The sequence below is a fragment of the Sinocyclocheilus rhinocerous genome, unplaced genomic scaffold (assembly GCF_001515625.1).
Source record: "Sinocyclocheilus rhinocerous isolate Xijiao unplaced genomic scaffold, SAMN03320098_v1.1 scaffold846, whole genome shotgun sequence".
Taxonomy (NCBI): domain Eukaryota; kingdom Metazoa; phylum Chordata; class Actinopteri; order Cypriniformes; family Cyprinidae; genus Sinocyclocheilus; species Sinocyclocheilus rhinocerous.
The window spans coordinates 278513-302130 of NW_015661883.1; the positions used below are offsets into that span (position 1 = coordinate 278513).

The following is a 23618-nucleotide window of genomic DNA, read 5'->3' on the forward strand; positions in this document are numbered from 1 at the left end:
ATAATTATTCACGGTATTTAGAAGTGCCCACGATAACAATATCGTGCATATTCATTACCGTGATATATCGCATTACCGAATACCGGCACACGTCTAATATATATATATACACATATACATATATATATATATATAGTGTACTTTCATTCTGATAATTAATATTTTGTCAGCTTCTTTGTATATGACAGCATTATAAGTCTATAATAATATGATTGCCACAAAGTACTTCAACACTCATGTAACAAGGGAACTGGACTTACGGAGACTGGGAGCGAAGTGTTTGTCTGGAGTGTGTGGGGGTTCCAGGTGGGGTTCGACCAATAGCCTGGTCACTATAAGACCTTCGCAGTGGACTCTGTGTGGCATTACAAGAAATATCATGAACTGGAATGAATCCCTTCATGACCCTCACTGACATTTATATATTTTTGTATATATAAATATATTATAGTTGCTCAACAGTTATCCAACAACCTTTAAACATTTTTACACCATTCTATTATTAATATAATATAAACTTTCCTCTACACGTCACATAAAAACAAAACAAATTGTGATTGGACACTTTACGAGGCTGTCAGGTTGATCTTTTAAGTGCGTAGATCTTGGCTAGAATAAGCTGCAATTTATGTCCATTTTGCCATTTATTCAAAGGTTTGGCTACGTGAGGCTATGTGAAACTACCTGGACAGGCTCTCTCATGAACACCTCCCTGTCCCAGGACCCGTGCTGCAGGTCCCACATTGATGAAGTGTGTTTAGTGAAGAGAGGTCGTGGACTCAGATCAGGAGTATCTGTTAAAAAAGGTAAAGGATTTGAGAGAGAAAAAAAGAGGATCTTGAGAGCTTTCTGACCCTCCATAGACAGCAAGGGTACTACCACATTCAAGGCACAGAAACGTAGTAAGAACATTGTTAAAATGGTCCATGTGACATCAGTGGTTCAACCGTAATTTTACAAAGCTATGAGAATACTTTTTGTGTGCAAAAAAAACAAAAATAACGACTTTATTCAACAATTCTTCTCCCCCGAGTTACCATCTACCACCATTACCGAGAGTAACACGACGCATGTGCATGATGCTGCTGACGTGCGCTGCGCCTTGTTTACGAGCAAAGGAAAGCACGCGCATGCGTCGTGTTACTCTCGATAATGGTAGGGCTATGTATCGGCAAGAATCTGGCGATACGATACGCATCACGATACAGGGGTTGCGATGCAATATATTGCGATACTATAAGCAAGACGATATATTGGGTTATATCTTATTTTAGGAATAGGAGAATATGATATAATTTTAGGAAAACTGTCATTTAGAACACACCATCATATGCAAACCTTAGAGAAAAAAAAATCCATTTACATACATATCTATATCTATATATATATATAACCAGAACACAGTGGGATCTGCATTTGCATTAATCTGTCCCTGTAACATTCAACGCTATTGAACCACATTTTGTGCAGTACAAGTAAAGGGGGAACAATTAAGTGCTTGCAGGAGTCAGATTTGACTGATCATGGGTCGAGAGGAGGGATGACCTACAAGACCACGGTGGAGGATTTGCTACTCAACGGATCCGGAGCTCATTGACAAATATTTAATATCGTAAGATGAGCTCCCTTTACACAGAGTGCGCATGATCGCGAAATCAAAAGTGAAAGTAAACAGCGCGAGCGCTCATTCAAAAGATTTAAATACTCCCAATTGATAGCGGCTCCCTGATACGGAGCGGGCGGGACTGGACAAACCTTGCAGGAGCCGAACACACACGTTGTCACTGTTTAAGTTCAGAGGTAAGAAGACTGCTATATAGCGGTCGGGATATAAACTCAAAACGAAACAACTGCCATGAATCTTGTATACATTTTAAATATATATATATATATCGATATTGCGGTTTTTTAGAATCGATACAGTATCGCCAAACAAAATATCGCGATACTCATGTGTATCGATATTTTTTTTTACACCCCTAGATAATGGCAGTAGATGGTAACTCGGGGGAGAAGCATTGTAAAATTACGGTTGAACCACTGATGTCACATGGACTATTTTGTCAATGTTCTATATACATTTCTGGGCCTTGAAGGTGGTAGTTACCTTGCTGTCTAATATGGAGGGTCAGAAAGCTCTCGGATTTCATCAAAAATATCTTAATTTGTATGCCGAAGATGAACAAAGGCCTTATGGGTTTGGAACTACATGAGGGTGAGTGAGTAATTAATGACAGAATTTTCATTTTTGGGTGTAGTATCCCTTTAAGTATTAACAATTAAGTATTAATAATTCGGTTCTCTTTTTAATCTTACCCTCTTAACGTTTAAATTGTAGTGCATCACTGTTTTTACTGCATTTTTGATCAAATAAATGCAACTACCCATTCATAAATCTGATTTGTAAATCATTGCTGAACATAGTCTGAATTATGAGTATGACCAATATGAAATCTACCTGTTAAGGCCAGTCTGTCTGGTATGTGCATGCTGTAGGCAGCAGGTAGCTCTTCGGATCTTTGGTCTGCAGGTGCGTGCGCGTGAGGCGCGGGACCGACCCTCAGGCGATCGGGCACGCGCATCCTCTGGCTGATGTCCTCAGTGAAGCACGAGTCACGCTCGCGCATCGGAGGACCGTCACCAAAATACCCTGGAGAAGCCATAACTACCCTAAAGCCAGTAAAGGGAATTAGACTGACCGCACGGCACAACATTCAATGTTAAGCTGCGTTACGTGAGCAAAACAAACACACGGACTGTAATAGACTACAATAATAAAGTCGTGGTAAGTAATTTGACGTGTGTAAAGAACCATAGTGTAGCAAATACTCAAGATAGCAGCTGCTTGCTGAATGTAATGTATTCAAAGTGAGCGGTCAGTGACCACAGGTCAGCCATCAAGATCATTCCCTCAAGACCTAACGTACAGTCTCCTAGATAGACGTCGATTATCGCCTAAGCAGTTAATTATACGTTTCACATTTCTATATAAAGCAACACACTGGTCCAAAATGAACAGACACCTGTTGATTACAGCTCGAGCTAAATTTGTCAACTCACACATCGTAATAATGTGTCCACGGCTTGGACTGAGCGTTTCGGTTTCGTTTTTCCACACAGACCTTTGACTATCTACTAGCGATACATTAACAAACAGTAGACAGAGCGTTTAGGTGTTTTGGCTCAATAAAAACACTTCTTTAAACTTCTAACAAGCTGTTCGACTCACCTTCATGCAGCTCACGTCGACTGACGTACGTGACGTCATATGACTGCGAACAAAAGTGGGCGGTGCAATGTGCATACATTTTCTGTCAGTTTCTGCTAAAGATAAAGATACTTAAATCTATTGTGCGTTTTTAAATACTAAAAAACTAATACTAATCAATATCTCTTCTAAATATAGTAATTAACTTAATAGAACCTGTTTCTGTGACAGCTCTATACAAAAAGAGAGAATTTGACCGCGGCGTTAGCCAATCAAAAGCTCGGTGTGAGTTTGGGGGCGGCCAAACAAACCTGCTGACCAAACAATCCTTCCCGTTTGGAAACAAATCGCTGACATCTGCTTTAAATAACAATACATTAGCAAATTCATATTCTTAGTCAAAAAAAAAAAAAAACGAATTAATAAAAAAATCAGACATATATTTACAGCGTTTTCGTTCTTTAATAGGCTATTATCCAAGAACATCAGTGCTTTCACAAAAAGGAAATTGGCACTTGGAACATTTAATTAACAGTGTGAACTCAGGGAAAGGAAAATATTTCTCAGAAGTAACATACATGTAAAATATCTCCCTTTATGTAACAAATACAGATGTTTTGGCTATATAAACCGTGTTGTGTCCATAAATCCATATATTTGAGCAAAATGTAAACATGTAGTGTTTCTCTAACAGGGTTATTATAGTTAGCTAAATCTAAAACCATTAAAATATATATATTTCAGCTCGTTAACCTAATGTAGCCTACTAAAATAAACTAAAAACTGAAACTAAAATAAAAATACTAAAACCTACATAGAATGTACTATAAAACTATACATGCATGTTAAAAAATTAATTAAAATGACAAAAAAATTATTAAAATGGAAAATATAAAAATTGAAAACTAATTTAAAATACTTATCTAAACTATAATAGTACCTCAGTGATACTAAGTTCCCTAATCACAACTCTTCCGTTAAGTATATGATGTTTGTGACAGAACAGGAACAACATAATTTTTAAAAACCATGTGAGACAAATTTAACAGGAACAACATAATTTTTAAAAACCATGTGAGACAAATTTAAGCTCTGTTGATCCATGTGAGACAAATTTTTTAAAGAAAAGCTATATAGATTTGTTATGGAAGACTCTAAGGACTTCGGGCTGTTTTTAAAGTCAATGGTCTATTAAACACTATTAAAGCCTAATTAAAAGCACTAAAGAGCAATTAATGATCATTTTCTTTGGGTGAGATACTTCATTGATAGTTAATGCCTTCAGGAACAACATAATTTTTAAAAACATATCAATCTCATTGGAAGCTCTGTTGATCCATGTGAGACAAATTTTTTAAAGAAAAGCTATATAGATTTGTTATGGAAGACTCTAAGGACTTCGGGCTGTTTTTAAAGTCAATGGTCTATTAAACACTATTAAAGCCTAATTAAAAGCACTAAAGAGCAATTAATGATCATTTTCTTTGGGTGAGATACTTCATTGATAGTTAATGCCTTTAACAAGCCTGTGTGTCAAAACACAAAGCGCTCAACATGAATAAAACTGAGCTCACAGAGCTACATACATTTTTTTCCTAATTATATTCAAGCTTAAATATGAAGAAATACTTCTAAAGCAAAATAAAAATAAAAATAAAAAATGGATTCATGCATCCGTTTACTAGTTACGCAACTGATTTTCTTGTGCGACAAATTATATGCATTGTATATTCACACTAAATGGATATTTGTGTCTATTATATCCATTTGGTATAGAAATTGCCATGATGGCTAAAATGAAGGAAATTTGATACAAGACATACACAAATGTAGAATTTTGTCATAATTATGAATTACAATACCAGTAGTGCTTCTGTTCATAAAATTTGTTTAAATATAGATGCAGAATTGTTGTAACAAGCACAAACAGATCTACGATAATTAGAGCCACAGTGGAAAAAAATATATAAATGATCAAATGAACAAAATAAAATACATATCATGAATGATTAAAAATTTATGCAATTTGGCTTGAAGAACAACAATGGTGTATTGTTTTGGTTTAGAATATAACACATATATTTAGCATATAAACGAAAGCCTGTGGCTTCTGTGGCACATTCTTACTAGCACAAATGCTAGACAGGAACATGAGTGCTGGCAACAGGCATAGATATGAACACATATACACACACATATTCTCTGACACATTTCTTCACGCACGCAGTTCTCTCTTGGTCTAAAATAAACACGAAGATAAACCACACTTGAAATTATCTTCAGTTCTTGCTACCTCTGACATAATGTTGTTACAATAGAAACCTGTTGCTTTATGCTGCATTGTAACATTCAGCCATAACTTACAACTCACTGAAGCTAGCAGCAGTCCAGCCCATCTCTTTAACGGTCATCATCTGCTACAGTGAGTTGTCTATGCTATTCTCTTATCAGTCTTTCAACAGCAACCAAGCCTGAAACTGATCTGCAGTCTGTGCCAGCCGTTATCAATGCTGTCTACCGAGCTGGGTGCTCCATCAGCGCAAAAGACAGTCTGTCAGGGCATTGTGGGATTGATTTTTGCGGCTGGAGTAAGAGGCCCAAGAGACCTGAGCCGAGCCCCAAGCCAAGTAAGCAGTTTGCAATTCCTCCATTTTCATTGAGCAGAAGCGAGGTCAAACCCCACTTCCCCAGTGCATCTTTCAAATACTGTGCTTGTGTGTATATATATATTCAGGCCGTTCTGTCTACTGTTTGGATGAAAGCGTTTGTTAAAGTTCTAACACTTTTTGCAATTAGTATTTTATAATACAGTGATTTCAGCACAATTATATTAAGGCTTCATTAGTTTTAGTGCTTTGCCCAACAACCCACTGACCCCTTGCAATGTCACTTTTACATTTATATTGGATTGATACAGCGATATTCCTAAAGTGCGGTCACATTAGTGAAATTTTGTGGGCAAAACTAGGTCCATTGTCTATTGTCAATACTGTAGATATATGAAGCACAGCTCACAGAGAAGTCACTTTCAAACCAAGCATCTTTCTGTTGGTCAATGTGGCTAATGAGAGTGACCAGCTTGAACACGTTGCGAAATCTGCATAGGGCAATCTTACGCCCTCACGAAAAATAACTGCATTTTGCCCGCGAAAATTCACAGAACACTGGTAAATGTGACCGCACAAGTCAAATATCCTAGTCACTGAAAGGTTGGCAGTGTGAGATATTATTTACACATTTACTACAATGGCAGCAGTTCATTGGCTTAAACCTGAGCTGGAAAACATGATTCAGCTGCATGTAATAGATGGGCTGTTTGGCTGACTAGTTAGAACACAAGCCTTATACACAGAGAGATAGTGATGAGGAGGAAAACAAGGTGAGAACAAGCAGCATTATAGTACAGTATAGCACCTGGTGATGTCAAAAGCCACAGAAAGCTTTGTACAAATTCACACAGTTTTTATGCTGTTATAAAAAAAAAAAAGAGAGTAATAAAACACATTGTAAACAGTCTGAGTACGATGGGGAGAACAACAAAACAAGAAAATTCGAGGGCCTGGAATGTTGTATTATCCAATGATTGAGCCCCAAACACAGTATTTTGTGTGAGTTTTTGTGCATTTGTGTCTTGGAGAGTGATTGTGTGAGCACAGCGTTTGAGGTAAAATCTCTCAATGACCGTAAAATCACAAGCAGCTGAGCAGACGATTTGATTGACTACTCTGTGTTTCTAAGGCCCAGCTCCATACGAAACAAACGCATTACATTCTATGTAAATTTCTGTGTATGTGGCTGTAAACAATCAAACTGTGTGCATACCTTTGAGTGCATTTTCCAAACGACGGTGTAATCGCCATATTAAATTTTACAAATATATGACTTGGATGTTGTATTTTGCATTTGTTTTGTTCCCATCAGTGTTACAGTTTACATGTATTACTAATTCTAAGGACGTTGGCATGGATCAGAGATACTGCTGGTATAAGGGAATCTATGAAATCACAAATTTATAAGCACAAGAAAGGACAGCACGCACACTCTATAAATATTCCGTGTCTGAACATTTCTATGATACACCAATTAGATTTGGCACATCATCTTGTTTTCCCACATGAACGCTCCTTTCGATTCCTAGCAGGCTCTAAAGCTTGATGCCCGATCCGATTACCATGCAGCGCACAACTTGGCAATATCTCTTCTTCACTTCTATACATTCTCGTTCTGAAGGGCAGCCGTTGCAGCCGTGGGTTGCGGTGTGAGAGGTTGAAGGAGAAGTGAAGGTACACGGAAATGGTGAGAAGACCGCATGAGCGTGAAGGTAGAAGGACCCTTTGCGACTTGAAAAACAACCACGTTTACCAGTGCAGTCCACAAACCGATCAACGACACAAGGAGACCCGTCACATACATAGCCTGCACACTCTGTTTGGTGTGAGAGCCACATTAGGATAAGTGCTTGGGAACCAGTGTATCCCTAATGTTTGGTTACCACTATATGTGTCCTCTTTTATGAAAACTCTCACTTTTCTAGCACTATCTCCTCATATTTGGGTGGAGGATCACTGTAGGGGGCTGTCGTCTCATCGCTGCTGCTCTCTAAGTGGCCGGTAACTTCCTCGTAGGATGGCGGTGGGGTTGCCCCGGACAGGTAGGAAGCCACGGACAAAGACGAATCTTGCACGTACAGGGAGCGATTGTTCTGAGAGTGGCTGGCGTGATGATGGGCATCTTGCGGCGTGACTGAAGCCCCGCCCCTCTGGGCACTGCTGACCACCACGCTGGGCCTGTCATTGGCGTGAGAGTTCTCTGAATGCGAGGGAGGGTCCCGGTGCACCAGGATGCGCGGGAGGCTGCGGGCGTTACGGTTAGCCAGATAGCGGTTCTGGGTGTAGGCCGGACGCCGACGTGTGGCCTTCTGCAGTTGACAGCGCCAGATGAGGAAGAGCGCAATGATGATGAGGAGAGCCACGCCCAGTAGGGGCACCACCATGTACACAGCGTCCGGGCGCTCCGAGCGGGAATCAGCATTGCTGTTCACTGTGTAGATGCTGCGGTTTTTCCAGAACTCCATCTATGAATGAAGGGATAAATGGTTAAAGCAGTAAAATGCAGTGGCCTTCTGTGTTTTATACTTATCACTAGCATTCACACACCACCACCACCAGAACACCATTCCACAGTTTTGGCATCTTTTCCACCATTTTTTTGACATTCTGCTGTTAAACCTGATTATTTAGTAAATAAGTTAAAATAGTGCTGGCTGATGGCTTTAACAAAAGCATATACAGCACCATCAATTAACAACCTTGAAAAATCACAACAGGCCTCTCTTTAAAGTTAAAACAGTTAAAATATTATTAAAATGTGTATATTTGGGATACATAAACGGCCAGCTAAATTAGTCATTAGGCCATTTTATTCCAAAAATGTGTAAAATATCATATACATTCCTTTTTTATTTCCATCACAGAATGCTATTAAACACAATATGTAAATTACGATGTGATGGAAATGGAACTGAGATTTTTTTTTTAAATGTTCATGACTTTTAAAAAAAAAAATGGCAAAAGTGAGTTTTAAGAGAGGTTATTTTCTAAAAGTCCACAGGGCCAAAAGTAACACCTAATAGAAACACCCACTTATGGGTTATAGATCTGTATGTTATGTTTGCCTGTAGGTAAAGCGTGTGGAGTAATTGCTTCGGTTCCTAAGAACTTTGTGACTGGCTCAAATTCTATGACAGCAGATTTCTTACATAAAAGCATCCAAACCTGGCAAGTGCTTGTTCACACATATTGTTCACCCTAGTACTGCACTGTACGAGCCAGCAAATTGTTGAAACTGATTTGCTGGTATTTCAAGAAACAATCTGTATGCATAAAAGCACATAAAATCAAAATGGTACAATAGACTTGCATTATTGTTAAATTGCATCCACAAACAAAAAACACAGGAAATAGAATTTGTTTACATCTTTTGCTGATGAAGACAGGATTTACCGTTCGCTCTTTATTTTCAAACACTTCATTGGCCTCCTCAAAGCTGCAGCTCTCCTCAGCACACTCCCTCTCAATGTTGCCCGGCCGGAACTCCTCCAGGAAGCCATTAGCCCGTGGAAAACGTTTGAGGAGAGAGTTTGCATCCTTGCCATTTAGGAACGCTGAGAGATCGTAAGACATCTGTATGTTTTAATGGGGGTAAAGGTGTTTCTCTGTTTGTTCCTGTGTGTGTATGAGTATACATATATGTATTTTTGCCAGTTCATGCCTTTGCCGGTGGATCAGGCCTGACAAATACTCAAAATGGTTTTATGCCATTCCCATAAAATTTGCAATTACTGATAGGAAAATCTTTTTTATCATTATTCTGACTACCATTTTCCATCCATTTATCATTCTGAATCTCATTAAAGTCAAAACAGTTTAAAAAAATGAAGCATATTCACAGAAAAAAAAAATCAATATGACCTATAACTTGCAATTAGAAAATAGATAAATAAAGGTACATTTTAACTTCATGTAGACTTTAAAAAAAATCTATTTCCTTAATATGCTTCAATATCAGTATGGGCTTTTTCAATGCTGAAATGAGTCACAGCTCAAGAAGGGCTCGAGGAACCCAAAGAGCTTTGACACATCATCTATTACATAAAGGTTTTATGTCATTTAACAAGGTGTGTCAAGAACTGCTGCACTATTTTTTAGATCAGACAGAAATATGAATGGACCCTATGCTAACTTCAGCGTTTTAAGATGAAGTTGATGAAATCTGGTGCTTACCTGCTGCCATGCTACCACAAGAGAACTCAATCTGAAGTATTTTGACCTGGGGAGAAGAAAATATGTGTTTAAAGGATTGGAAAATGTTTTCTTATGTTGCACACTTGTTGTTATCGTAATTGTGGCCATTTGTTTTTATCAAATGACAGACAAAACAACAAATGAACTGAGAATCAAATATGAACTCCAGGCCATTGGCTTTCCTTGCAATATTCTAAATTATGACATAAAAAGAGGACTGCTATCTGGAAACTGATATCTTTACTATATAAATCTATATAATCTCTTGCCCGTCTAAAATACGCTTATGGGGGAGGGCGGGGGAGGAGGTTCCCATAGTAACGGAGCGGGTAGATAGAGAGATGCGCGAGCTAAATCTATCACTCGAGCTCACTCCTTAACGAATTAATTTGATTCGCGAGTTACTATCGCTTTATCGCACATGAAAAATATCCGCCCAACGCAATTTAACGTTTAATAACGTCTTGAAACAGCATAGAATAAAAAAAAAAAAACGACAAAAAATAAGACATACAAAGCATACTTGAAATGCTAGATTTTCTCTAAGTGCAAGTGTTTTTAGAAAATGTTGACAAAACAATTCAATGTAGGCTAATTACATTTCCTAAGGCCATTCCTAAAAGCAACTAGCTTTCTTAAAAGCGAATAAAATATTAATAAGAGACACATATTCTGTTTGACTATAGCAGCTGACAGTACTCCTTAGAGGGGCTCTCAGTGCGATTAATGTATATTTATGATAGATGTATATTTATAAACGCAGCGATTTTTTTAGTTGCCATGGAACAAAACAAAATAGCGTGTATATATGTAACTCAGAGATGGCTAAATAATAATAAAGCCTACCTTCCAGGCTGTTGCAATTGCTAGTCCATTCCATCCCTGTTCCCAGCTAGGGAGCACGCACATGAGTCACGGATGCCGTTTGATTGACATGCGGATGGACCAATAGGAGTCACGGATTTCCCCTGTTTGTCCAATGAAATTATACTGTTGATTTCGTAAACGCAAAGTCATACTTCTTGGGGAATGGGGAAAAATAAACTGGGTAATGTAGTCTGTCTCTGCACACGTATACGCTTCTCCGAAACAGTTTCAAGAAACCTTTGGATGTTTATGCCCAGACATTAATGTTGTATTCCTATCGTTATAAATGCGGAGTGCCACCAAGTGACATTTTAATTAGAAAAAGAGGATGATAGAGTCAGCATAGAGTCAGGGGTCTCTCTCGATGCCACGCCTTGAGGTAAAAGACAGCATTACCCACAATGCTGAACCGCTCTTGTCTAACTCTGTCTTGCCGCTTGTGATGGAGCTTTGTGATTTTTGTAATATCAGTAAGCCACATGGCTGCAAAACGACCTTTAAACTCATATTTAAATGTAACAACCAAATTGCTGTACCATCCTAAATGTCTTAACATTGGTCTACAACAACAGTTTGGAATTTTCAGTAGGCCTAAATAAGATATGTTAGATATATTAGACATAGCAAACTGAAATGTCTCTGGCATGTTTTTATTATTATTATTATTATTATTATTATTATTATTAATGCACTACTGTAATGGAGGAGTAGGCTCACAGGTAGGTTTTCAGTCCAGGGACCATGGAGAACAGAGATATGAAGCAGGGTTCCTTGCTGCATATTATAGAAATTAAGCATTGCATTGTATCCATGGCCTACTAACATATAGTATTGCAGTAGCCTATCATACATGCTTTATGATGCTGACAAGCCATTAAAATAATAACTGATGAGTCATATACTTGTACATTACATTTAGCTGAACTTTGAAAGTGAAAGTTGAAAGTGAATTTAATATTTGATTTATTATAATATAGGCTTATTTTCGTTTTTTCACTAAATTAGTTTGAGGTCAAACAATAACCCATAGACACCCTGCAGTACCGCCATAGGCCCCCTAGGGGTCACAGACCCCCTGTTGAAAACCCATGATCTAACTACAGTTATGCTGTGAGACTGTAATGGATAATGCGCTTCCCTGTGTGAAAAATTAGTACACATAATTGTATTGAATGTCCACTTGTGTACATAAAATTGTAAAAGTATATTAAAAAAAATAATAATAAAAAATAAAAAATGTATGAAATAAAAGGCCACTTAAGCGAATCTAAAGAGACACTTTCATGACTATATTTCTTAATAACACAGTTTTAGAAAGTGCACTTTGCAGTAATGTCAAATTAAAAGTTTTACTTTAAATTACATTTTAATTACAAAATCACTTAATTACTATTTATGTTTTATTAATCTTTGATCATGCTTTAAAGAAGTACACTTATTTTTATGTTAACTAAAATGCTAAAGCACATATAAAGTACTTTGTACTGTAGTGTGTTATTTGATATTACATTTAAAGTGAATATATTTTAAATGTACTAAATTGCAACTTCGTTAAATGTGTAATTACAAATACTTTTAAATACATGATATACACATTTCAATTAAAAATAACATAAGTATGCTTGTCAGTACATACACTTTAACCATATTTCAATGACAATAGAAGTAATTATGAAATGACATATAAAGATGTACTTAAGTCCTACTAGGTATTTCAAAAAAGCAAATGCATTTAAACTATAAAGCAATTTAATTTAATTGTAATGCAATCAAATGTCCGAAAACATTACATTCAGTTCACACTAAATATATTCATTTAAAGTATATTAATTCTGTAATAAGTACTCATTTTTGAAGTATGTTATAGCTAAAATGTAATTCTTTTTCTCAAGGATTTTCATATCTTTACAGTATCTTTTTACACTAACTCTTTTATGGATTTTTTTATTATTATTATTTTAGAGGCACCTTTTAGTAGGTTTTGCCAATGATTTGACAGAATTTCCTTCAAAGGGAAATGGATGTATAACTTATAAAGTGAACAAACATATTTTAGAGGGTTATCAGCAATCAACGGCTTTCCATTGCCAAAATATTCTGACTTGGGCTGCATGCCCTAAAGAAATTTTTCCTGGCTCATTGGTATGTATGTCCCCCTTTAAGAAATTGCTTTTTCTCCTGTTTCTATTCATTGAAGTAGCAAAGCCATCAAGTCAGGTCTCTGCTGACCTGTGACTTCAACAGAAGAGTCCAACCTGGAAAATCTTACATTCTTAGGGGAACATTGTAATAGTAGACAGTGTCCTTTATCAAACCTCTTTTGTTTGAAACCTGGACAAACAGCAGAGCCCCTTCTAGTCAACAGATAGGGTTAGAAAACATCAAAGGACTCAAGTGAGTTCAAAAAAGAGACTTATCAGAAGCACAGATCCCAAACAGACAAGGTTTACACTCATTTAAATATAGATTTTACTTTAAATCAAAAGTACAAAAGTATAAAAATATGCCATAAATACATATATATACATAAAATGCACATAAATCATAAGTTAGGGATGGGTAATAGAATACAAATAGAATTTTTAAGGTAAGAACCCTGAGATCGCTCTGAAACAACATTTCCCAATGTGGGACTGCATTTTCACTGTTTTTAACAGGAATTACTTTTATGCAAGACATATCTGAATCTGCATTCATGTAATTGATGTTTCCTGCATAAAACAATCAGTAAAATCACTCTGGTTGTGCTCTAGACGCTCATAAGAAACACCATGTCCATGCACTGAATTACTGATGGCACGACTTCTCTAATAGAGCACAATGGGGCATTATCCAGTGTTGGTGTTAAATGTATGAAATTTATCAAAGTCACAGCTGTGGAGACGGATGAGGTTGAACATTCAGTTGTAACTGGTGAAGTTAAGTCTGTTAAGTTTAAGACACTCCTCAGCATCGCTGTCATCGTCTTCGTCACAGCTGTCCTCCTCTTCCTCGCTGTCTGACTCATCGTAGAAGTTTATGGTGGCCTGAACTGGGAAATTTCTGAGCAGGGCCTCGCCATCACTGAAGAGGTAGTCGTATGACTTCGATCTGGGCCAATACAGCCTAAAGTATGAAGAAATAAAATGTTAAATACAAACTACGCAAACAGAGCACGGAGACGCATTTTTTAGCATGGTAAAATAAGCCTTATTTGGAACGGATTAGGGTTTTAGGGCCAAAATAAAAGCATGTTACAAAACAAAACCATTGCTCAAGCTAAATTAAATGCTCACTGACCTGACAGGGTGCTGGAAAGACTGCATTTTGCCATCTGTTGTAGTGTTACTGGGCACTTCTGGCCTGGAGTAAGGCTGGAAAGAGGGAGAAAAGACGTGTAAGACCACATGCACCAAACACAACTCAAACAATGCTTCCTGTCCAGTGTTTATGAGGTGATATCACTGCCAGCTTTGTGGGTGTATAACACCCTGGGCAGGATGCAAAAGCTGTGACATGGAGGGTGTCAGGCTAAAGTGTTTGTGGGAAACTGGCTCCAACTCCCTTTCCCAAACCTAGAGGTGTCTGCCTAAATCTTGGCAAGCGATCGCTTGTTCTCTGGGAGCTGTTTTCTCCTACACCTCGTCTCTGGGCACAGACTCAGTGTTCACACATTTAGACAGTGGTGCCATATGGCTAAGTGTCTCAGCGCTAGAGCTGCTCTCAGTTTGCCTTTGCGTCACTGAATGGGCTTGGTGTCAATGAAACACCTCCACAGTCACACAATCTGCTGCCTAATGCTCACCACATGCCTGTCTGTCACCTAAAAGCTACCTGCTGCTCTAAAAAAACTGTATGCCATACAAACAATTGAAATCTTCCGTGCTGTAAAGTTGAATTAACCCGCAGCCTAATAAATAGCACTATAGGAGTTCATAACGGTACCATGTGTTTTCTGAGCTTAATAACATTCCTATAGCCTACAGATGGACATTCTATTGAAATATTAGAATTGCAGTGGTGGAAAAAAAACTTACACAAGCCAACTTGGTTCTCCGGCATTCAGTTTGTGCATCCTTTCTTGTCATGAGCCACGGTCTCCACAGGCAAGCTGGGCTGTGGATCGAATGAGAGTAATATTTTAGATGTGCATCTAACATATGAGCCTCCACACACCAAACTGAAATTTCCGGCGCTGATAGAGGTAGCTACAGGAGTTCATTACAGTACCATGTGTTTTCTGAACTTAGTAACATTCCTATAGAGATGGGAATTCTTTTGAAATATTAAGATTGCAGTGATGGAAAAACTTACACAAGCCAGCTTGGTTCTCCTGCATTCAATTTGTGCATCCTTTCTGGTCACGAGCCACGGTCTCCACAGGGAAGCTGGGCTGTGGATAGAATGACAGTAATATTTTAGATGTAAAATCTAACAGGCATCCTCTATATAAAGAATAGAATAAAATAGAATAGAATAGAATAAAGCAAATAATGCTCACCTGCTGGACTGCTGGATGTCAGTGTTCATTGTATTGGAAAGAGGAGCGGTAACGCACACAGAATTCATTTCTCTTTTTTGCAGGGCGTTAGTCCCAAATAGTACTTTTTTGGAAGATCTCCGCGCGGTGGACGCCTTGGATGAGCCGTTATCCGCCGGAGGGAAGTGGATGAATGAAGGGGAGTCGCTCTCGAGGTTTATATGGAGCTGGAGCTGGAGCTGCAGGGGCGGGGCTGGACGATGGTGCCGATGCCAAATGATCTGAGGTTGTTTTAAGAGGGGGTTTGGTGCTGTTTGCCAAATGATGGGGATAGAGACTGCTATGGACATTTTGGTGTAAAGACTGCTCCAGTTGTATAAACAGTGCGCCCCAGCGTGAGGGTGAGAAATCTGGTACCGTGAGGTTATTGCAACAGCACGGAGGAGCAAACTTGCACGCCATCTGCGAGAAAGACGACGGGGGGCGACACAGGAGTGGGGTCATATATAATAGGCTATAGGCTAGTTAGTTAAGGTTTCGAGGCTACATTAATTAGGACTACGTGCGCAGTCGTGATCAAACCATATAGGCCTACATAAAACCAAAAAAGTGTGCCCTATCCTTGCATATCCGTATGTATTTATAGGGAAATACAACGTTTCTTATTAATTCGCTGTATAGGCTATATTAGAGTTTTTTTTTCTTTGTTTTGTTTTTTTAGATTTTTAAGTTCTGTCCCCCTTAAAATGATACAATTATGTAAATAAAACGAATCAATAAAAACACTAGGCTGTTTTAGCCGCTTATTTAGGCTATTACCCGTTACCACTTTGATTTTGTACAGCAACCGACTGTGCAAAAACAAAACGTTTGTAGAAATTCTCTCTCTTTTATTACAATAAACACCATGTATTGGCATGGGTTTATAGATAAACTCTGGCATAACTCAACAGCCCTATAGCCTACCTATTATTTTTAATTTAGCTTGAGATTGCATAAAACAGATTGTTAAAATTTAAAGTCATTATTTGCCTAATTCCGTGTTTAAAATCTTTATCTTAAAATAACCTTTTTTTATAGAATTTTCTTTAAATGACGTGCCTACCTCTTATTTTGATTTTCTAAAGTCCCGTCTCTGCTGTCTATGGCTCCTTTAATTATTGCCCTCAGAAACTGATCTGAAAACAGCTCAAACAGCTCTTAACGTCACCAAAAGCTTAACAACTAAAGTCGATCAGCGGTCAGTTCGAGCGCGTCTCGCGCTGTTTGTCTAAACGCACGCGTTCACACTTCAGCCCGTTAAGAAGGGTGCAAAATATCTCACTAAGCGAGTTTAATGAGGTCCTAATGGGGACTTGATGGACTTCGTCGCTCCGTTTGGAGGAGCAAATTTGCGAGACTGCGTCACTCCGACCTCCTATAGGGCCAGCAAACTGACCCGCGTCAGGCAAAAGGCACAAATGGACAACGTAAGATAGCGGCGAGCAATTGCTTAAAGGGGTCATATGATGCGATTTCATTTTTTCCTTTCTCTTTAGAGTGTTACAAGCTCTTGGTGCATAAAGAAGATCTGTAAAGTTGCAAAGACTAAAGTCTCAAATCCATGAGATAACAGCTAATGCAATGAATCAATTAACGGTTGTGTTTTCGTTCACTTTACTAATCTAATTAGTAAAAGATGTGACGGCATATTGCAAATAGGTGGTAAAAAGTTAATTTCCTCAAAGTCATGATGATAAAAAATGGATATGTAAAATGACTGAGAATAATCTATAGGTCACAGATTACAGCAATTAAAGTAATTTAAAGGATCAAAGCATAGATAGATAGATAGATAGATCCGAAACTGAAGAAAAGCAGCAGACAGTGAGGGTGGCAATAAGAGGTATGTTGTTTATTCTGTTCATTTGGGAGTGTTCTGGCTTATGGGGTCTGTCTAGTCCCAGTCTGTTTTAACATTTGCTGATCTCAGAGTCTTGGAAACCCCCTGCCAGACACCAGTCCTCACACCACATGAGCACACTTCTCTGACCCTCTCTATGTTCCAGGACCAGCATCAGTGTTCCCACATCAGCACCAACCTTCTCACTTCTCAAATCTGAACCTCACTGATGCACATTCATCATTCATTTAACAGAATGACAGAGCCCTGAAGCTGAATGAAAGAATAGAATGAAGTTAATGTAATTAGAAAAACCTCCAATAGGGGGCAGTCCTTCTGCTCAAAAAGATGAACTAAGTCTGGTGAAATCCTTTGTTTTTAGGATCCCTTTGAACCATATAAACACTATAATTCAACCTAATATTTTATTTTATTTGTTTTATTTGAATGTAGTTTTTTTTTTGTCAGATAATGTTTGTAAAGAATATTTTATATTTCTTTATATTTTATGTTAGGCTCAAAAAGGAACCCCTTACGAAAAATACGTTTATTCAAGTGTGCTATTAGTATACGTCTTTTAAACTAAAAATAGGAAAGTATACTTTCAGTCAAATTTGTATGTACTTCTCAGAAATATACTTAAAATGACATTTAAGTATACTTGACTTTATACTTAGAAAAAGTCTAAATATATTTGAGCTATACTTGTGCTCCGAGAATGTTTTTTATTGTTATACTGTAGGGGGCGCTCGTACACATCTTCTCTACAGAATTTCCAAAAAAACACAAGTGAAGAAAAAACCGAAACAACAGATGCTTCCACATGTATTCTAACACGATCATCAGACATAAAACAGCATCAAAACTGTGTAACGTTATGGAATAAAATGTCGACCAATGAAGAGGTAATAATGACTGTCAAGCTTTGGGGTGTTGATCGACTCCATCTACGTTTTGATTATCATTCTAAATCCAATTAATAGTCTTTTTTCAGCTTTTTGTTCAAAATCTTGTTTATTTCTTTATTTTTTTACAAACTAAAAACATAGATGTAAACTAGTTGTGTACTCAAAGTTTACTACTGTTATACTTAAAGTATACTTAAAAGTATACTTTTATATACTAGAAAGTGGGCCAATTTAGTCCCAAGGAGTATTGAAATAGTACACTTACAAGTATACTACTAGTACAAGGATATTTGTATAATTACTACATAAAGTATACTTAAAAATATACTTGAACTTTACTTAAGTATACTTAAAATAAACCTGAAGTATACTACTTTTTGGTAAGGGACTGTTCACTCGAAAATCTGGTGACTATTCATACATGACATCAAAGATCACTAGTCTTATGTGTGCCAAAACAGATGTGGAAACAAAACTTTCAACTTTAAAGCCACAATAAAGGGGAAGTTTTTAAGTAGGTGAATTCAAGTTAAAGGCAGGGTATGTGATTTTTCAAAAACACTTTAGAAAACTGATTCGGGCCGAATCGCAAAACAAACTTGTAGCCAATCAGCAATAAGGGGCGTGTCTACTCGTGATACACATTTTCCAGTTAGCCGTAATTCTCTCACAAAGAACAACTGAAATTCTGTCTGTTCCTCACAAAAACCTTATTGATTTTGAACTATATCACACAAGTTATATCACACACTCCGGGCAGGGACACCGGCAAAGGATAAGTATCGCTTTTTATGTCTCCTCTTTCCTACTACTTGTTTCACTTCTGTTTCAGTTTTTCATAACCATTTCTTACTGTTATATGGATTACTTTTATGGTAGTTTTATGATACTTTTTCATTCTTTTTGGAAAGATTACAATATGTGTTCATTGTATGAGAAAGAGCAGCAAGAACACTCTTCAGACCATTTACTTTTGTGTTCCACAGAAAGAAGAAAGAAGGAGATACGGGTTGGGGATGTCATGATGGTGAATGATGAATGAATGTTCATGATTGAGTCATTTCTTCCTTTACATGCAAGCAGTGATGAGAAAATATAAAAAACAGTTATTCTAAATTAAACAACTCAAGAGAAATTGCATATTTGATTCAGAATCTGGATGACATTATTAAATGATCATAGACCTCAGGGCAGATGCCATATTGAGCTTTATGTGGATGAAAACAACAATAGCACATATAAAGGCAGATCACATCGTTTTCAAAACTCAACTTTCAAAACTGTTTCACGAGTTTTTTGAAAATGGAACGTCGAAAGCTGAAAGTTTCTTTGGAAAGATGTTTTCTCAGCTGAACAATTGGCATGTTGATAAACTATAGTACAAATCCCTTGAATACACTGTACTTATATCTCTCACAGCCTCAGTTTCATTCATGGTGCGACCCTGACAAAGGTCAATCACAGTATTACCGTGACAGGTAGCCATTGAAAAAAGAAATGTTTATGATTTTCCATCATAAGGCTGACCTCTGCTCAGGGTCATGTGTCCAGCGCTGTTCATTCCAGTGACCCAGTCATTCTCACGTCTACACAAGCATCACACCTCTGCTCTCATCTGGGGCGGTGTGTGGATAACACAGTCCTCACACCACATGAGCACACTTCTCTCACCCTCTCTGCTGCTCTACTCTCTCTACTGGCACCCAGTTACACACAGAGTACATGTACCACAACCTGCATCACTGTTCCCACATCAGCACCTACACACAAATAAACAGTGACCCTGCTTTAACCCAGAGCAGTTTAGAAGCATGACAGGCTGTCTCAAACTGAATGTATTGTATAGAATAAATACACAGAATTATAAATATAATTGGGGTCCAATTCTCGCTATTAACTATGACTTTTGCTTCAATAAACTCCTAATTTACTGTTTATCAATCGTTAGTAAGGTAGTTTTAGTTATGGGGTAGGATTAAGGGATGTCATGCAGAACAAGGCATTAATATGTGCTTTTTAAATACAAATAAACAGTCAATATGCTAGCAATATAAGGTTCTTTGGGGGAGCAAAAAAGGTTCTATGGCATCGCTGCGAAAGCGCTCTTTTGGAACCTTTATTTTAAAAAATGTAATAAATTGCTCACCATAGAGTTGAAGCACTGAAACACAGTGTAAAAATGCTAATAGATTTGAATAAATTGATGCGTCTTCCTTGGCTAAGAAATTCCCAATAACAGAGAAAGATACAGAAAAATAAATAAATAAATAAAATAAAAATTCAAATATATTATTCAATATATTTCAAAAAAATTATAAAATATGTTTCAAAATATATTTACGTAAATAGATTTTCTACCAATACAGTTTTTTTGTCCATGTTTTTGTATTTTATATGAAAATATATTTTAGATGTATAAATATATTTTTAAAAGCATTTAAAAATTCTATTTCAGTCCAAGAAAATGCATTCACATGTCACATTTAAAGAAAAACTTGATTTGTTGTCTATAACATGTGCAAACATATAACACATTTGAATAAACTTCAGCAAGGAACATCATTTTAAATGCTCCAAAAATGCAATATATATAAATATTAAACATTATTAAATCATTCTAAATCTACCTTTGATCACTAGTATGCTGTCCACATTTGTATTTAGCCTAAATGTAGAAAATACATTTATCAAAATACATTTTTTTAAATACATTTCAAAATATATTTTGGTAAATGAAGGTTGAAACTAAATATTTCTATTTCAGAAATATATTTCACTGAGTGTCACTGTTTGCAACATATATTTATCATATATTTTGGCCACAAAAATATATATTTTTTTGCCATATGGGATATATGGTGTAGACTAGAGCAAGGTAAACTTATTGATCTTTGAAGCTTAAGTGTGATATCGAGATGGTATTAATATTTATGATTTCTATCACTGTGTAAATGGTTAACAGACCAACATTGCTTTAAGCAACGACCGTCTAGTGACCCTGTTCACTCATGCACTTCTCACACCTCTCATCTTATCTAAGGAGGTGTTGAGGTGACACCAGCCCTCACACTAGATCACCGCCATTCTGCTCACTTTCTGCTCGGACACACATGCCCAGGTCAAGCCAGGGTGACCATTCCCACATCAGCACCTACATACTCTTGACCGGGACGCTGACCTCAGATTCTAGCACCCTTTGTTTCTACAATTTTTCTGTTACACATACCCATGAAAGTTTTTTTTTTGGCCAGTATTTGAGCTCAAAGAGATAGAGTTCAGATAAAGAACTCAATCAACAGAGTTTTCGGGATTAGGCTGTTCTTGAGTAATAGGGTGCTAGGACCTGGCAAATGCCTAGATGAGGAAAAATAAATGCTGATTAATTAGTTTAACAATAGAGTGCAATTAACTGATACAACGGGGCAAACTGTGGTTCTCAAATGAAAGGTCACCGGTCTGTTCTGATTGAGCACAGGAAGGGACAAATTTGGTAGAAATAAGTTTTAAAGATTTGCTAGAATTTTTTTTTTTTTTTTAAATATATAGGTGTAACATATTGTGAGTTTAATTCATATTATAAATTAATACTTTTATTCAGAAAGGATGCATTACATTGATCAAAATTAACAGTAAAGACATTTAAAATGTAACAAATAATGTCTAATTCAAATAAATGCTGTTCTTTTGAGCTTTCTATTAATCGAAGAATCCTGGAACAAATGTATTAGGGTTTCCACAAAAATATGAAGCAGCACAACTGCTTTCAACATTAATAATAATAAGAAATATTTATTGAGCACCAAATCAGCATATGAGAATGATTTCTGAAGGATCATGTGACACTGAAGATTGGAGTAATGATGCTGAAAATTCAACTTTGCCATCACAGGAAAAAATGGCATTTTAAAATACATTAAAATGGAATTGTAATAATATTTACTGACCCCAACATTTTTAAACTTAAATATGATTAAATATCCCAAGTTAGGTCACCATATATATATAGATTTTTTTTTGACATAGGGCATCATGTGGTGACCTAACTTATTTTTGATAACAATGGTTGTACTTTACTTAGCAAAACCGGAGGAGAAACACTAAACTGATGGCATGACCATGAATTCACAATTCTGATTTGTTTTTGACTCTTTTGAGTTTGGTGGATCTTTCTGATGCTTGTTTTTGTTCTGTAAAGTGGTGCTTGCTTGAGCATAACAGTGGTTCAAGTGAAATCCGACCAGTATTATGAGGTCCCATGTCTGGGGCCCTCCGATGTATATATATATATATATGAGTGATTTTATCATCCTCCATGCAGGTGAAAATCCTAAGTCTGATAGCTTCGAAAAGTACAGCACACCCCTCAGCAATGATTTGAAGCTTCAGTGTCCACAGCACAAACAGTGTAGAGTTAGTGGTTTGTTCAGTATGAGTAATACTGATAGTTTTGTGGTGCTTGGATATAAATAAACATACAGATTATATGATTCATGTAAATGAGGTCATGGTGGGGTCAGTGTGTGTCTAGTTCAGAGATGAAGCGTGCGGGTGCTGTTGTGGGAACCTGGAACATGTCAGTTAGTGGCAGCACAGAAAGAACAGAAGAGAGGGTGAGAGAAGTGTGTCCATGAAGGTGTGAGGCACACATACCTCCACAAATGAGTTCAACAGTGATGTGGTGAGAACAACAAGGTGATGGGCTGGGACATTTCTGTAAACTGGCTTATACGCCATATGTGTGGTTTGATGTTCGATATCTTAGAAAGAAATCTGAAGTCTTTTCAATTCTGCTGCACTTTCTACACTCTCTCATTTACATGTGCAACTTAGAAAAAAGTAATCTCAAGTCATTTATTAATAATTATATTAATTTTAAATTCAGATTTACCAAAGTTTTTTTTTGGTGCAATTTCCCCCCAATATTTATATTTAGTTTCCTCCTAGCAATGCATTTTATAAAACAGTATACTATAACTCATTATTTCAGTGTGTTTATCGCTAGCTTCAGGTCGTACGAGTCAAAGTTCATAGGTGTTGATTTGGGACTCAGACTCAGACTATCCTGCATTGTGTGTATCTCCACACCTCTGAGCTCATTTGCTGAGGTGTGTGTGGATGGCACCTCCGTAGACTCCTCTCACCCTTTCTGCTCCTCCGCTGTCCCTCTGTAGGCTACGGCACATCATCCTCTGGGTCCAAACACGCCGTTCCCATTACAGCATCTACACATCTCACCCCTGACCTGAGAGACCTCAATGTGACCAGTGTAGATATATTGCATCAATCATACATCATTTTAATAACATTTAGCAATTTTGAATAATATAATTACATAAATAAATACAATTTTTAATAGTTGATTTTATAGTTATATTTTAGTATAACAATATATATCAATATATAGTTTATTTTACTTTTAGTGCAGTTCAGTACAACCTGAAAACATTATAAATTAAAGCCACAAAGTTATAATGCGCAGGGTAATTTTGGT

The 23618-nt window shown here is 37.1% G+C and overlaps 3 protein-coding genes across 6 annotated transcripts in view; all 3 read right to left on the reverse strand.

Annotated features, from left to right (window-relative positions):
* The window catches only part of LOC107726790 (mitochondrial fission factor homolog B-like), a 10210-nt gene extending 6907 nt beyond the window's left edge, over positions 1-3303 (reverse strand). For 2 of the 3 annotated variants that reach the window (XM_016536486.1, XM_016536488.1), the window contains exons 1-4: positions 3230-3303; positions 2459-2670; positions 685-794; positions 261-355 (exon numbers count right to left, since the gene is read on the reverse strand). In XM_016536486.1, coding sequence (XP_016391972.1) covers positions 261-355; positions 685-794; positions 2459-2663 — 410 coding nt within the window. In that variant the 5' untranslated portion in view covers positions 2664-2670; positions 3230-3303. The other variant, XM_016536487.1, reaches the window with a different exon arrangement.
* A 2900-nt stretch (positions 3304-6203) lies between these two features.
* LOC107726795 (transmembrane gamma-carboxyglutamic acid protein 3-like) lies at positions 6204-10916 on the reverse strand. 2 transcript variants are annotated; one of them, XM_016536493.1, is made up of 4 exons: positions 10858-10916; positions 9991-10036; positions 9211-9371; positions 6204-8282 (listed from the first exon to the last, which is right to left on the reverse strand). In XM_016536493.1, exons 2-4 carry the CDS (start codon positions 9998-10000, stop codon positions 7731-7733), a joined length of 723 nt encoding a protein of 240 aa, XP_016391979.1. In that variant the 5' UTR covers positions 10001-10036; positions 10858-10916; the 3' UTR covers positions 6204-7730. The 2 variants fall into 2 exon arrangements, with proteins under 2 accessions (XP_016391979.1, XP_016391978.1); XM_016536492.1 differs by lacking the exon at positions 10858-10916 and having other exon boundaries at positions 9211-9390; positions 9991-10000.
* A 2524-nt stretch (positions 10917-13440) lies between these two features.
* On the reverse strand, positions 13441-15505 carry LOC107726772 (protein ripply1-like). The gene is made up of 4 exons (XM_016536456.1): positions 15359-15505; positions 15172-15250; positions 14158-14231; positions 13441-13983 (listed from the first exon to the last, which is right to left on the reverse strand). Exons 1-4 carry the CDS (start codon positions 15424-15426, stop codon positions 13779-13781), a joined length of 426 nt encoding a protein of 141 aa, XP_016391942.1. The 5' UTR covers positions 15427-15505; the 3' UTR covers positions 13441-13778.
* Between the last annotated feature and the right edge of the window lie 8113 nt (positions 15506-23618).